The sequence below is a fragment of the Tyto alba genome, unplaced genomic scaffold (genome assembly GCF_018691265.1).
Source record: "Tyto alba isolate M040663 unplaced genomic scaffold, T.alba_DEE_v4.0 Super-Scaffold_5, whole genome shotgun sequence".
Classification (NCBI taxonomy): Eukaryota; Metazoa; Chordata; class Aves; order Strigiformes; family Tytonidae; genus Tyto; species Tyto alba.
Genome location: NW_024881326.1, coordinates 3,356,801 through 3,372,684, shown reverse-complemented (window position 1 = coordinate 3,372,684; position 15,884 = coordinate 3,356,801). Strand labels below are relative to the sequence as shown.

Sequence of the window (15,884 nt, the reverse complement as noted above, 5' to 3'; positions counted from 1 at the left end):
TTAAAATATGAGCATATATTTCATATACAGCTTTATACACACTTCGGCATTATTGTGTTTTAATTCACATCCCACCGAGACGGAGTATAATTTGGCAAATAGGCTGGCTGTTTATAACGCATGCTTTCATTTTGTTTTGGTAATATTATGTACATACATACAAATTAACTTAAAAGCATGCGCTGTGTTGTGGCTTACTGCTTTCCTCAAAGATTCTCTCCGTGGTTTGTCCTAGCTGCTTTACGCTATTCAGGCCATGCAAAACCTCCTGGGAAGCAGCCTAACAATACTGCTGGGAATTCACTAGGAATAAAAACCAGGCAAGCGCTGCTTTACATCACTTTTCTCTGATCAAGCAGGAAGATGCACAAGCATGTGAGGGAGCACTGCCCCTCCTTACAGTTCTTACAAACAGAGCCGTGACTGCTAGCATAATCCAAAACACACTTTTGGATGCTCAGAAGCCAATCTGAATTTGGAGTAGTCCTGGGTTTGGTTTAGAGCCACCCCGTGCTCACATTTGGGTCCTGCAGTGAGCACAGGAGGCACCGCACAACAGGCAAAATGGAAATCCCAACTTTATACATTTGCGCCGCGTTGGTGGTCCTCCACTGACAATACTTGCAGTTCTGCAACATGCTTAAGCCACACATGCAAACCTAGTGGCCCAGCTGGGTGGTTTTACTATGCTAGCTTTAGTGCTTTTAGGACCACAAACTTGAGCAAAGCCACACTGAAGTTCTGTTTGGACTCAGTTTTTACCTGCCTCTGTTTTCAAAGTTTCCTTTACAATCAGATTAAATACATTGGTGAGTTCTCTAGATGGCAAACACTTGACTTTGCACTTTTTTTACTAGACTTGCACATTCAAAATTTCATCTTAATGACAGCATAACAGCACATTTACTTCCGTACCAACAAAGTTCACTGACAATGAGCGGGTGCTTATAAATCCACTGGACAAGTATAAAAGCGTATTTACAAATATTATAATTAGTGCAAAAAGGGAAAATATCTGATTCCTGATGCTAGGAATAAGATATTTTAATGTAGACTATTCTAAAAATCTGAAAGAAGGACCATATACAAACTGGGAGCGCTTTAAATATGTTTATTCAGCAGCTATTACAATCAGCCTCCAAAAAACTGGAGTCCCCTCTTGTTTCTGAACCGTGTCAAGTGATGAAAATGCCTAAGAACATTGAAGCTAAACAGTGCACTCCTTTCTGAGAAACAGACATGTCTAACAGGGATTAATCTCTTTGAAAAGGCAAAATATAAATATATACACTCTAAATTCACAACAACAGTTTAAATTCACTACGTTAATTCAAGTGGGATAACAGTGGACAAATCCACATCATGTAAACTGCAGTCGTAAAGTATCTCTGCTGTCTTCTCCTCAAACCCTGTCCAGTTTTGGTTTACATTCTGTGATCTGCCTATCGCAGAGCTGAAATACAGAAGCGCTGAAGTGCTGAATCTCAGGGGCTGTGCACAGGACCAGGAAGTGGGGCGATACTCTGTTCTCTACACGTTGCTCAAGGCATCCACACCAGGAAGAACCTTACCTGTTAGTTAAAAAATACCAAGAGTTAAGAACACCTCTGCCCTCAGACAACTAAGCTTTACGCTTGCAATTGCAACATTTAAACATATTTAAAAAACCACATCAGAAATCGCATGTTAAAAATGGAAGAGCTCGGCTCCACGTACAGTCCTGTTGACAGCTGTGGCTCTTAAGGCATATGGGTTACATTTAAACTGTTCCACACAGTAAATACCTTTTAGGGCTGTAGTGAATATCCAGAGCACAGCTGCACTCCTGTGTCAGCAGACAGATTCTTAACGTACCACAGTCATCAATTCTCAATTAGCAGTAATGGTAAGTTCCTATCCAAGTCTCTGCTAGGGTCAGATCCAAACACTTAAGATCTTTTTCCATCAAGTTTGATGGCAAACAGATTTTTGTTTGGATCTAGGGAGTTGCTGCATACTTTCTTCAATCCCTAGTGGCATGTAAATGGAATTTTGGAGTGTGTGGTGGAAATTTTAAGAATGAATTAAGAAACAAAGCCTCCTACAAGTCTCATGTCTTTTAGTGGGACTAAAACACCCAGGTCTGGATATTTACGTGCTTCATTCCAACTGATGGAAGCAAGGAATATGCTCATCTTTGAGTATGAGGGCCCAGATTAAGTGCAATGTTTTCTAATGCATTTTTAGCTTTTTGTCCTGCTTTAGTAATAAAGAGGGACCATTCTGGTTTTGCGTGTTTTTTTTTTTTTTTTGGGTTTTTTTTTTGTTTTTTTTTTCCCCTCTTCAGAAAACCTACCTTCTAATGCCCAAGCTCTGTGGCTATACTGAATTTTAACACTGTTCACAACTCACTAGTTTGCTGGGGTTTCGGATTGGTTTCTTTGCCTTTTTTTTTTTTTAATCTTCAGAAGCTTTTCTAATTAGCCAGACTTCCGTTACATTTAAAAGATCACACACACAAACCCACATTTTGGGCCAAAACTTAGACAAGTTTGTCCTTTTGTATAAATCAGTTGCACAGTGTTTTCTTCTAGCCATCTGCATTCTTCCCCTTTACCATCACTCCCTAGGCAACAGAAACAAAAGCTCTGTCTCACATATAACTACTGGAAACTAACAGCTGCAATGCAGTTTACTGCGCTTCTCTTCTACAGAGAAGTTGACAGCATTAGATAATTTACACATATTGGGAAACAGCTAATTACCAGAGGAAATGAAAACTCATTTAAAGAACAATGCAACTCATTAGAAGAATCCTGTAAATTCTCACCATTTTGAATTTGCAAGTACCCTCGTGCAGGTTTGTAAGTGATCACTAGAGGGCTCCCCAAAACCAGGGAATTTCAAACAATGCACTGAAAAGGAGACTTCTGGCAAAAAACTGAGACTATTCTGATGAGATTTCCCTAACAGAAACTGGGCATTTTCAACAGTCTGGTTAGCATGTCTCAGGGGATCATCTACAAAAGAGAACCCGCTCTCGAGGCCGTTTTCTATTCCAGCATTTTTTCTTTCTGGGAGTGGCAGACTGTGCTGTTTGTAAGAATACTCCATTTTCTTTCCTCTCTTCCTCTAGGAGGGCTACAAAAGAAGAGTTATGAGCAGCTCATTGCTCAAAAGCTACGTGCAACCACATGTGGTGGAAGAGAAAATACACCTTCACAGTATTGTGCTTTCTTGAATATCAACACATGGTAGAGCACCTAGAGCCACCCGATTTGCTCAACCAAGTGAAGGTAGAATATTTACCCTCTAGCAGCTCCAGGCTGGCGCCACCTCCTGTGCTGACATGGCTAACTTTATCCTCAGTGTTCCACTTTGCACAGCAAGTAGCTGTATCTCCACCACCTGTAGTACAAACAAAATCAATGAGACAGAAGAAATTCTGATTTTATTCAGTTTCAAGGTCATCATCTTGTTATGGGTTGGTCCTGTTCCCAAATACTCAGTAATAATAGCACATACAACAGTTTTTATATCCCTATATCCAAGCTGAAGAACTGGTGGAAACAAGAGCAGAGAAGGTCTGACAAGTATTTTGAACATGGCACTTGCAATCAGAAGCTTCCTTGTTGCAGTTAGACAGACAAGAACACAACTACTTACCAATAATGGTGATGCTGCCCTTTCCAGTTACTTCTACCACTTTGTCCATCAGGGCTTTGGTTCCTTTGGCAAACTTGTCCCACTCAAAGACACCAACTGGGCCGTTCCACACAATTTGCTTGGCCCTTCCCACAACTTCAACAAACTTCTTCACACTTTCAGGGCCGCAGTCCAAGCCCTAAGACAAGTAAGAGAAGTCAGAGATACACTTACTGCTGACCCTCATCTCAAATCACCAGTGTCTAGCTGGGATCCTCAGGAGCTTCCCCCTCACCCCTGGATATAAAGCAAGAGTTTCTTTGTATGCACTGAATACTGAGGAACAAGATTTGCCAGCAGCTGCCTGCAGCCAGGTGGCATCTGGGGTGGTACTTATCTTCCTAGTACAAATAAGTCATTTTTAAATCAATGTCAAGATGCTTGAAGCCTTGGTTAGAAACTTTTGCCAACTCTACTTAAATTCCAGTTAAATAAAAGGGATTTTGACTGCATTCAGATCTGAAGGTTTTAGAAGAATTTTGCTGTTTTAATCCAAATCTCACAAAAGCTACTTTAGACTTAAAAATTTAGGACAAACAGCACAGCTTCAACTTCATTAAACCAACACACTCTATGCAGCTTGACTGCCTTCAAAAATATTTGCAAAGGATCACAATTATTCTTTCTACTCCTTTAAGAGGTGTCCTTCCCACCCGACTGCTGCCTGTTACTTCTTTTAGTCCCTTGCCTATTAGAACCTACCATCCAGCCAGCAGGAATGCCCGAAGCCACTGTGGCTTCCCCAGTCTGTGCATGCTCATCAAATTTGTCTGCAGTGATAAAGTCAACAGGTAGAGTAATCTTCACACCGTTCTTCTCTGCCTTGGCCATCAGGTCCTTGACAATTTTTGATCCCTCTTCATCAAACAGAGAGTTGCCAATCTAGAGAAATTATCAGGGAAAAGTAAGAGAGGCGCGTTTGTTTAGGTACTGCTCATTACACAAGAGAACAGCAGCAGTCAAGCCAAACTGCTCAGACAGCAATTCTGGAAAGACTGTTTTCTTAAAGCACCTAGCTAGACATAGGCAGTAGCCCAATTTTTGCAAAGTGACTGTCAAGTAACTTCTCAGTGCTCCTCGCTCTTGCAGAGTGGAGATAAGCAATTCTCAATACCAGAATACAGAAGGGGCATTCTGACCATATTCCTTACTAGGAGCAGACACAGAGTTGCTCTTTTCATACCTCCATGTTGTTGATCACTTTGAGGAAGGTGAATGCCATTCCACCACCAATGATCATCTCATTGACCTTATCCAACATGTTACTGATCAGCTGGATCTTATCCTGAACTTTGGCTCTGGCAAGAGAGAAGGAAAAAGAATGCATAATATAGCCACTGCCCAAAACTCCTCAGACAGAACTCACTCTCTAATAATCTTTAGCTAAGGTAGCATGAAGCCCTGTAAGGACTTTGTGGATCGAAGCAGGATGAATCAACTGCTACTCAGTAATAGCAGTATCATGATTGTGGCATGTCAAGGCCATTCTGAGAGAATGATCCAATAAAAGAGTTGTTGGGAACGGGCAGAAAAGGAATTTAGCAATTTCGCAGGCCAGCATTAAACATCAACTTATAGGAGCAGTATTCAGCCCTCAATTTTTTTTTCCTATTTAAATATAAACCTTGTTTGGCACTCTAGAGCCTGATTTGCCCTGACTGTGCAGCAAGATCAGAGCACTGCCCAATGCTGGATCCTCTGCACCAGCTACCACAGGCCCAGCTCCTGTAACCCATCACACTCACACTACAGCTTCAAAATACCAGGATGATCTGTGATACAGAACTGCCCTGCCCAAAAGGAGATGACTGCTTTTGGTATGGGATACGAAGAATAACGGAACAACACCACCAAAATTTCTCTGTATAGGAATGGCAGAAGAGGCAGTAAACAGACACAAGTCTCCCATCTTCCCTCCTTAACACCATGTACAGAATTTTTGTTGTTATCTAAAAGAAAGCTTTGTAAAAGACCTTAGGAAATGACCCTGAGCTAAACCTAGGCTGGCACTCAGGAAACTTGCATTATAGTCTTAGTTTGACCATGCCCTGTTTGGTGACATTAGACAAAACCATTTCCTCTTATTGCTTTAGTTTCATCATCTCTAAAACAGGAATAATGAGATGAATTTCATTAATAAAATGCTTTCAGACCTAGCCATAAGAAATGGGTACTGTCTCTACAAATCCAGCCTTAGTGGCCATGAAGAGCTCTAGTGTGAAGCAGCCACCAAGCCCAATTCAAGCCATGAAGTTGTTAATGTTGCTACACTGTGGGAACTGAACTGGTAAAGAAGTGTTGATGGGATGGGACAGAGCCACAGCAAAACCCTGCAGGGCCCATCTTGCTGTGTGCAACTCCAGCCAAAAAGAGATGCGAAGATGAATTAGATTTTTGTTTCTTTCCCTTGCACGTATCCTGCTCGTGGCACCGAATTACTTTCCTGCACATGGTCTTTCTTTGCCAATGCATTTCATTTCCATGTTACTTGTTAGTACAGTTGTTCTCAGTTCATCATCTTGGCCCAATTTTGTTATATATAAGCAATAGCAAACCTGCAGCTGGACCACAGGAACCTTCCAAGTGTGACCTCCCTCCAGTAAAATCAAGCAAGAGTTGCTCAATCTGCTGTCCCACCTCAGACCCAGCTGCACTGCCAGTGGAACAGTTGTGCTTTCAAACAGATAAAGGTATTTTCTAGCTCTGAACTGCTCTCAGAGCTCTTCCTGTGACTACAATGCAGTTGGTATTCATCAGTCCTCGGACACACAATAAGTTCAGCATCAAGCTCCCAGACTGGGACATGCTGGTCACCCTTATTATGCACCTTTCAAAAAAGGTTTTGTTCCCACTGGATTTACAACACTTCTGGACTTCACTAACAGGCTTGATATTTTAACATTTTGGCCACCAAAGCTGCTGCTCTAACTCGAACATCTGATAAGGTAACTAGCAAACTTTCCCTAGGTGATATACCTGCAACATCCATCAAAGGCAATGAGGAATGTATAGCACTTATTAGTGGGTCACCTGCAGCTGTAAACCTTGGAAGGGTACTAATAAAAAGGAAAAAAAGCATTGTTCAGTATAACCAAGGCCACAGAAGTTTAAAACTTGAGAGAACTGAATACTAGTTCTTAAAAAAAAACATTTGTGGGTGCAAAGAGCAAGAATAAAACACATACTTCTATCAAGAATACTGGAATATTACGGTGTCCCAGCTCTGTGCTACTCAAAGTATTTCAATCCACCTGATGAATTGAAATACACGGTCACAGAAGTACAGTGCTAAAGTGGGTACACACGTAACAAAAAATCAGCAGCAATGGGAAATTATTTCTACACAGCATCAGTCACTTGGCTTTGCACCATCAAGTTCCTTTGTACACGAGGCGCTGCAGAAGAGCAGAGGCCCATCCAGCTACAGTGGGTCACCATTGCATAATGCAGATCGTGTCAATTTACACAGTGCTGAGCTTGCAGGATGCTTGTACTCTGAACCGTAGAGGAAAGGTCAGTGACAGTGTTTCAGGGCCATCATGTGTAACAGCTCTCCTGGTTCATCTGTACAAAAAAACTGCTGCAGACTATCTCTACTTGGGGAATGTAAGAGGTCAGGAGATACAATGAACAGACCCTGATAGTATCATCACAGGAGCGGACATGGTCAGTTAGCTCCTCTCTAATCTTACAGAGATCTTACAGAGATCTCAGGACTTAGCTAGAAATCTGAACTGCAGGTACAGTGAAAAGGAAAGCACTTGTTTGAACAAAGCCAAAAGAACTTCTCATTTCTTATAGAGGAGTTAAAGAAAAATATGGAGTCAATATGTTCTTGAGTCTTACCCTCCCAGAATTGCTAAGAAGGGTCTCTCCGGACTCTCTAGGGCCTTAGCAAAATAATCCAGTTCCTTCTTCATCAGGAAGCCAGCGGCCTTCTGAGGCAGATTGACACCTACCATGGAGCTGTAGAATAAGAGTGAGGAAAGGAAAAATTTTCTATCACTACATGTCCAAACACCAGTACATGTCCAAACACCCCCATGTCTCACAGCATTACAGTGCTAATCTTTTAGTCAGCTACAGCAATGAGAATAGCTACTACCTGCATGAAAAGAAACACAAGGTTTTTATTTTCCTAGTTTGATAAGATGGTTATACATGCTTACTTGCCGATATAGTTTTTGTGCAGACATATTGATATGCAAGACATTTACAGAGTTAACTAGTGAACCAAAATGCTGAGGGACAAATAAGCACAGCAAAGGCAGAGATGTCTTTCTCCAATAGCAGCACTGGATTATGAAATCAAGCTCAAAGAGGACCACTAGATTTTTCAAGTACACATATCTAAACACACTCCATGAGAATAATCAATCTGCAGCTATGAATCTTTTGGAAAAGAGGTCTTCTATAATTGCAGGACAATTTATACAAGTCATATGCAAGTAATTCTTATATCTTCAAAGGCTAAAAAGTCAATCCAAGTCTTAAGAGTTTCAGCTGTCCCCTGTTCCCAGTGGCAAACTTCAAAGAGCATGCAGTACTGACAACTACCTTCACTAAACCCATTACTGAGGACAAACACACCACAATGATAATGGGATAAGCTCAAAAGGAAGTTAAAACTCATTGAGGGCAAAGCTGTACGTGTTTCCACGGCAGATATCATTCTGCAGTTCTGCCTGTGGAAGGAAAATGGATACAGACCTGTGAGCTCGGTGGGCAGTTCCAAAAGCATCATTGATGTAGACATCTCCCAGTTTAGAAAGAGAGGCTCTGAAAGCCTCCACTTTTGCAGAATCAGCCTTGATCTAAAAAGAGAAAGATTGACAAGTTTGTGCTATTCAGGTGCAGTGAGTTGCTTCCGAAACTACAGTCAAAGTCAGCAATTTGACTTGTAAACCCAAAGCAAAAAAAGGTCAGCTGGAGAAACTCATCAGTTCATCCTGTGAGCCTCTGTACTTCACATGCTCTTTTCCGGTCCACTAGGAGCAACAAAAAGGTTTAAATGGTTTAAACTGCATGTTAAACTTCCCAAGACCACTATCAGAGGCCTGAGGACTGTTCCCACTTCAAGTTTCTAGTCTGCCAACAGAGCAGGAATGAACTGCAGCACTACCAACCTTCCTGTCTCCCTCCAACAGATTTCCAGTTTTGTGCAGTGAACATCGGTAACACAGAAAGGGTGTGCAGAGACAAGGCAATGTGGAGATGAGACTACACAGACTCATGCTCATTTACTGAGCAAAGAAAGTGTGGTCTCCAAGTGCCACAGGTAAAAGGATGAACTCCTAAAGGACTGATTTACTGACTGCATTGAGGATTAACTTACAAATAGCCTGCACACTGCAACAGGACTCTGTGAAAGCAGCCAACGCCGGAAAGCTGGAGAGAAGCTTGGCACGCCATGGGCAAGAAAAGATAAATTTCTGGTAAAAGACTTTTTCTCCATCCTACAAGCATCCTACTAAATCCTCCTGGGATGGCTCAGTTTTCCTTCCCACCATGAAAAATGAGCAGAGCTCACTTTGACAGTAAGTGACTGCTCAGACCTAGTTTACAGTCACTTGCTCTTAAGAACAGCCCAGACTGGCAGTCGGGCAACCACCCCTGTGAGTGCCTTTCTGCTTTATCAGCTCACTATCCCAAGAGAGGCCTCTGCCAGCACCCAGGTGTAACACCACGGGGACAATGGCAGGAAGGTACTCTAGTGTATGGCAGGTGGGTTCAGCACAGCTTTGGGTGCCCTTTTATCCACACAGCCTGAGCAGAAGACAAGCCAAAGAGACTACAAATCATAGAACAATGCTGTCAACTGCTCCTTCACTTGGTAAATTGCCTGGCTTTCCACAAAGAGATTAAGTGCTCCAGTTAAAACCAGTAACATGTGTAAGCTGAACGCAAGAGGCTCTGAAGGAAGGAACCACTAGATTTGCTCTGGAAGGCCACAGTTTCTAAGCACCAGGTTGTCATCTGCAGTCTTGTATTGCATCACTATTTCCATAGCGCGGACTTTCACCTCTGTTAGGACAAGAAGCAGGTCTGTCGACAGCACCTCTCCTGGTGTGCTAAGGTGCACATGCTCCTGTTTGCATATGTCCAGCTCGATAAACTGAGAATTACAGAAATGCACAAAACCAAGGGACTGCTTCCCAAAGCAAATTAAATTCTTGCCCCACTCTTCTCCTTGCCACCATATTGGCTTTCAGTGGCACACAGTTCTAGTAGTGAATAATTCCAGACTCGCTCAATTTCTCATTGCCATCTGCAAAGGCTTACTAGTTCTCTGGGCTATTTTTCTAAGCTACAGGAGTCCTGTGTCAGCCCATAAAGGGCACCACACGATGTCAGCATTCCACTCCACGCACTGAATCTGAAAGGAGCCAAGATCTGCGTAGTCAATGGGGTCACCATCGCTAAGAAAAGCAGCTGTCCGGAGCAAGCATTCTTCCTGACCTTCAAGAAAATGTCAGAGGTGCAAGCAGCCTGGTTCTACATGACTACTTTTAAGAGCAGACAGGCTTATAGAAGGGCTTGATAATTCCTACACTGCAGAATATTTAAATGTTATTTTAAAACATTAGCCAGATAAAAATGACACTGCTTTGGTAGTTATGGCCCAAGTGACAACAAACCACCTCCAAGAGACCTTGTTTTTTTGTTTTAGACATCCCAAAATAAAGTACAATAAGCAGCAACCAGCTTCCTGCACAGCCCCATTTTGTTCCTTTTCCCTTCTTTTATAGACTAGACCCCCTTCAGCGAAGTCCATAGCCTTTCACTTAAGCTGTTTCATCTTAGAAATTCAATGCATTTGATTCAAATTTTTGCACAGCATGGTACAAATGATCGGATATGTTGAACTAAAGATCTCTGACATCCCTCTGAAAGTAATTACATAAACAGCATTTTAGACCAGCTGCTGGCTCCTTGTCAATCTGCAGCAAACAAAGTAGTAAGACCAGAGCAAGCATGCACAAAAGCTAGACTTGGAAGTTTCACCTTGTTCCCTGAAGCATCCTTCCCTTTCCCCTCTTCTTCTACATGGAATCGGAGGTTCTCTAACAGGATGATGGAGCCAGCTGCAGGATTAGCACAGGCCTTCTCCACCTCAGGACCAACACAATCCTTCAGGAATAAGACCTCCCTGCAAACACAAGATATACATTGTCATCCCACCGGTGACACTTCCTTTCAGAAAGGAAAGCATCCAGGTCTGCTGACAGAGAGGGCCTGACGCATTCAGGACTGCTCTTCTACTTCACCTGCCCATGAGCGCTTTAAGCTCCACAGCTACCGGGGCCAAGGAGAACTTTTCAGGCATGGGAACACCATCCGGGCGACCCAGGTGACTCATCAAAACCACCGACTTGGCTCCATGATCCAAGCAGTGCTTAATGGTAGGAACAGCTGCCTTGATTCTGTAATGGCAGAGAAGAACAAATTAAAAAGGATTCAAGTAGAGTTTAGCAGGCAAGCAAACTTAGCAACCACTTACGCAAGAGCCCTGGGAATTGTCCCTCAAAAGTGACAAAAGAAATGGAGCACAAAAACTGGGCAGAACAATTACTTACAAAGTCCACCCTACCTCTGGCCTTCACATGGTTCAGCCTACCTCTCATCAAAAGACAGCAGGGCATGACCACTGTTAAGTCCCTAAAAGGGACACTGGGCTTCTTAGCAACCTATCTTGGCTAGAACAAACACCTAGACTAACCACATCTCACAGAGCACAGCTTCCCCTCTGGAGCTAACCCAATCTACCCTTCTAGGGACTGAGACAATCCTGAAGCACGGTTCAGAAAGCATCAACAAAATTCTGCCCCAGCGTGTTTTCATATGCTTCACTGTTATCTTCCATGCGATGTAGGACACAGAAGTAAAATGCATTTTGTAATCTAAATTCTGATGATTGCTTGTAATTAAGAAATGCCAGGACACACCTGGACATTACTAGGCTCCCTGGTTTAGTCTGTGACCCAAACCGAAAAAGAAATGATGGGGAAACTGAGCAGTGAGCATATTGTGGCAAACAAAACTAGCATCTGTCTGCAAGTGACAGACAAGCAAGACAAGATATTTAATATCACTGTTTCTAAACCCTCTATTTTTGTATGCTGCACTAGAACAATTATTCTAACATAAACCAACAATTTAACACAACTGCAGGCAAACCAGGAGGCAGAAAGTCTTCTGGATACTACCAACAAATATTCACATACAGCTGAAGAGATATAGTTGTGAAATGGTCATAACACTTCATTGATATTTAAAGAATGAAGTTTAGAATCTGTACAATTAAGAGGCTTTTTCTACATGCCTTCCACAGCAACTACGGTGAGAAGAAGCCTTGCAGTTGGTGTAGCTTGCTAATAGCTGCAAGGGTTTTAATTAACAATTGTTGGACCTTCTCTGAGACACCTTTAATATCCTGGTACAAGCAATGACAGCTTAATCACGGTAGCATTACAGGTACTGCTAACAGAACCAGGCTAAAATCAGAGAGAAAACAGTTCGGGGCTTCCACCTGGGATGGCAATTATGGCTCACCTTTGATTGTTGGTTATTTTGTGATCCTTCATTGGAACATTGAAGTCAACCCTAAAAAAACAGAAATAAAATGAAATATTCAACAAATTTCTTTACAAAGAGTGAGAGAACCTGCCAGTAAAGGTGCTGGCCAGAAAAGCAATGTTACAATTAGAGTAAGATTTTTAGCTCTACCTTGTATATAAATTCTGTTTTGAAATCAGTAGGCCAGTAGCCATTTCTGCTTGTAATAGCAGAACACAAACAAGGAACAAACATCTGCTAGAATGACTTAGTAAAGCTGTGCCACCAATACATTCTAATGCTCATCTCTGCAGTAGCAATGATGCTGAAGCAGGAAATAAAGCTGAGATTGTACAAGCTCCCCAACAACCTCTTCAGTAAACAACATGCCCTCAGATCACCAACTGGGACCTTCCAAGGGAAAGGAAGCAAATAATGAAGTGACATTGCATTCTCTAATGAGGCCTCTAAAATACTTGGTTGGACTACTACGGCAAGCAGGCAGGCTCAAAGAAGGTGTCGTTATTGCCTACAACTTCGAATTTCTGTTCCTGGCAGCTCTAATCTCTCTGCAGCTGAGTGCTGTGGCTTATCACATTCCCACTGTAAGACCTAACGTGGATCTGGAAGTAGCTTCGCTACTGGTGCCAGGTGAAGGCACAGAACCGAGGAGTTTCAGCAGCCATTTCTCAGCAGCGTACCTTGTGCCCATGTGCTGAATAGCAGCAGCAGGAAGCTGGGTTGCGTAACAGCAAAGGCAGGAATTACTCAGGGAGCTACAGAGGGGAACATCTAACCAACTGTAACAGCGTAACACAACGAGGACAATGATACACGGTGCTACAGTCTAGCTATCATCACTCTCTATCTATATTAAAGAACAACAAAATTCAGGAAGTGGCTTGAATTCTCTTGCAGCCTGCTCCACAGGAGAAACAGATGGAAAGAACAACAAAAGCTGCCAGTAAAACAGGAGTAGCTGAGCAGAAAGAAATTGAACTGGCAGCCCCGCAGTACAGTGGACTAATTCTACAAAGTGGAAAGAAAAGCACCATTATTGTGGTATTACTCTAAAATGAGGGAATAAAAGAATAGTTTGCTTTATAGAGCCATCAGAGCTACAAAAGAAAGACTCAGCTAACCCTTCTTCCCCCCTGCAGACAACTGAAATCTGAGCTCCTCTTGAACCCGGTTCTCCTCCCTATTCCCAATTTCTCTTAAAGCTCCAGTATTAGGACTGGAAGATAAGCAGGTTATGAGCATGCCAAAATGATGATGAATATGAGAATAAAAAAGAGCTTTCAATCTTAGTAGTACTAAGAGCACATGGCAACTCTTTGGGGAAATGAGATGCAGACTGGCACGTCATCTCCTGTTTCACTCAGTTTTAGTAGCCCCTCAGAATGTGCATTAACTGTTGGAGACCAAGAGCTGACTAACCCACCCTGGGCCAATGCAAGACTAAGACTGTTCTCTGTAACACAGCTCAGAAAAGTAAAATACAGGCAGAAAAAAAAAAATCAGCTGTTACAGGGATAAAAATATCTTTTGTTGTACCAGATTTAAGAAATGCACACAAATTCTGAGCTAGCTTCTTCAGTACTCGTTACGGGGGCTAGCTGCTGGTCATCAAATTTCTAGGGAACTACTTCAAAATAAGACGACAGAGAAACAAGATAAAAAGAGCAAGTGGTCTGACACAAACTAGAAGGAAGAAAAGTTATCATTTTTCTATACCTGCCTACTCACCCAGCAAGTTAACAGACACACAGTAGTCACAGGATGGTGACCTTGGACAAAGAATTCCAAAATACAAGTATTTTGAGAAAGACATATCACGATGTACCTCTCGGCCCTTACTGCCCAGTATTTGGAAACAATTCCAACATTAGGCTTTCAGCACGCCTCGATGTTTTATAAATAAGCTATGAATTCCCATTCTGAAGTTTTACGCTAGGATGCGATGAATACCTGCCATTCGACTCTTCTTGCAAAAAAGCGTAATTATTTTATTTGGGTAGCCAGCCAGAGCCATACTTTCACTTTTTCATTGCAACACTTTTTGGTTTTGCAAGAAGGAAAAAAGAGAACCGGGGAACCAACTTTTTTTGTTGTACTCCCGAACAAAATCACGGCACACCGGCTAGTTTTCCCCTCAAACCGCCTGCGGACGATACATGTGCTAGCAGAGCAGTTTGCCAAGGCAGAGCTCCTGCGGTTCCAGCCCGGGCAGCCTCGGGCACCGCTCCCCTCGGCTTTGCCAGAGCTGAGCCATGCCTAGATGTACACTCCTCCCCGTCACTCACATCCCCCCTCACACGGAAACAGATACGGTTCTTTGATGGGTAATTCAGGATGCACGGGGCCTTTCCAACAGTCGGCGTATGGAAGAAAAAAAAAAAAAAAAAACAAAAAAAAAAAACACCAAAAACCCGCCCGCCCGCGCCCCGGGGAGCCCACCCGGCCCCAGCGGAAGCTGGCGCAGGTCGGCCCCACCAGGGCCCGGGAGGCCGCGGGCGGCTCCCCACCCTGCTCCATCCTCGGGAGGCACCCACCGCCCTCCCGCCGCGGGGCCCGGCCGGTGCTGAGGGGCCGCCCCCACCACAAGGACACCAGGGGCGGCGGCTGCGGGCACTGCCGCCGCCGGGCCGGGCCGTTCCTCCCCTCCCCGTGCGGCGGGCCCCGGCTCCTCACCTCATAATGACCCGCTTGCCCTTCACATCCACCTTGTCGAGGGTGAGTTTGTTGGAGAGAGACATGTTTGCTCCCGGCCCGGCCCGATCCGCTCCGCTCCGCTGCCGCCCGCGCTCTACCGCAGCGACCGCCAGAACCGCCGGCAACCCAACCCGCCCCGCCCCTGCCCGCCAACGATTGGGCCGCACTGCCCGCCCCGCGTCGCTACTGGCCGAGCCGCCTGCCCGTCGGCGGGCTGCCCGCCCCCGCGGGAGGCCTGGTCACGTCCCGCACGCAGCCGGGCGCGGGGCGTCTCCCCACAGCGCCTTCCTGAGGCGGCGGTCGGGCCACGCGTTTAAAAACGTAGTTGTAGAACTGAAAAAATCCAGAAGTGCGCCACACAACATGCCTTTTTTTTTTTTTTTTTTTTTTCCTCCTGGAAAACACAGCGTAGCAGTTCTTGCAGATAACACAAACGTGCTTGGGATCACAGCAACAGTATACTTCCCGCTTTTGGAAATTATGAGCGATTTGTTTTGTTTCCTCCATAAGTACTTCATCAGCTTTCACGGAAATTAATCCTCTCTCGTTTCCAACCTCTAATCATCCAAATTAATAGTTCTGGATCTTATCTGAGCATAAATTATCCATAAAAGTTAGAATGTGTGTCAATGGGTGGGAATCCTAACGAAGGACAGGCACCTACACAGCTCTGGTACAGGCCTAGCATCTCACCTAAAAGAACAAGACAAAACCCAGGATATTTTTAAATGACCTAGATAAAAACTTCTCAAGACAACTATGAAAGAAAACAACTGAAGGGATACACTTTCCAGAAGTATGGCTTGTGCGTGCTGTCAAAAACTGGCCTAGCCCACCATCTGTACCTGTGTGTGTGTGGCCTATAATGCAGTGTAATGAACTGTATGCTGTATAAAAAAGGTGCTCGTGGTTTTACAGCTTTTACCCAT

General features: G+C 43.7%; 1 protein-coding gene across 1 annotated transcript; it reads right to left on the bottom strand.

Annotated features, from left to right (window-relative positions):
- Positions 1-1,096: 1,096 nt before the first annotated feature.
- Positions 1,097-15,094, bottom strand: PGK1 (phosphoglycerate kinase 1). Its single transcript, XM_042807432.1, has 11 exons — positions 14,935-15,094; positions 12,238-12,288; positions 10,953-11,108; positions 10,690-10,834; positions 8,395-8,498; positions 7,531-7,650; positions 4,868-4,982; positions 4,387-4,566; positions 3,646-3,823; positions 3,289-3,387; positions 1,097-1,571 (listed from the first exon to the last, which is right to left on the bottom strand). Exons 1-11 carry the CDS (start codon positions 14,997-14,999, stop codon positions 1,531-1,533), a joined length of 1,254 nt encoding a protein of 417 aa, XP_042663366.1. The 5' UTR covers positions 15,000-15,094; the 3' UTR covers positions 1,097-1,530.
- Positions 15,095-15,884: the final 790 nt, after the last annotated feature.

Bases quoted from the DNA above. Each gene is read 5' to 3' on its own strand.
- PGK1 (XM_042807432.1), bottom strand. From the start codon at position 14,999: ATGTCTCTCTCCAACAAACTCACCCTCGACAAGGTGGATGTGAAGGGC. The intron at 8,499-10,689 runs GTGAAACTTCCA...TTCTCTTTTTAG, and splicing joins AGGATGCTTCAGGGAACAAG to ATCAAGGCTGATTCTGCAAA. The intron at 3,388-3,645 runs GTAAGTAGTTGT...TTTGTACTACAG, and splicing joins GGGCAGCATCACCATTATTG to GTGGTGGAGATACAGCTACT.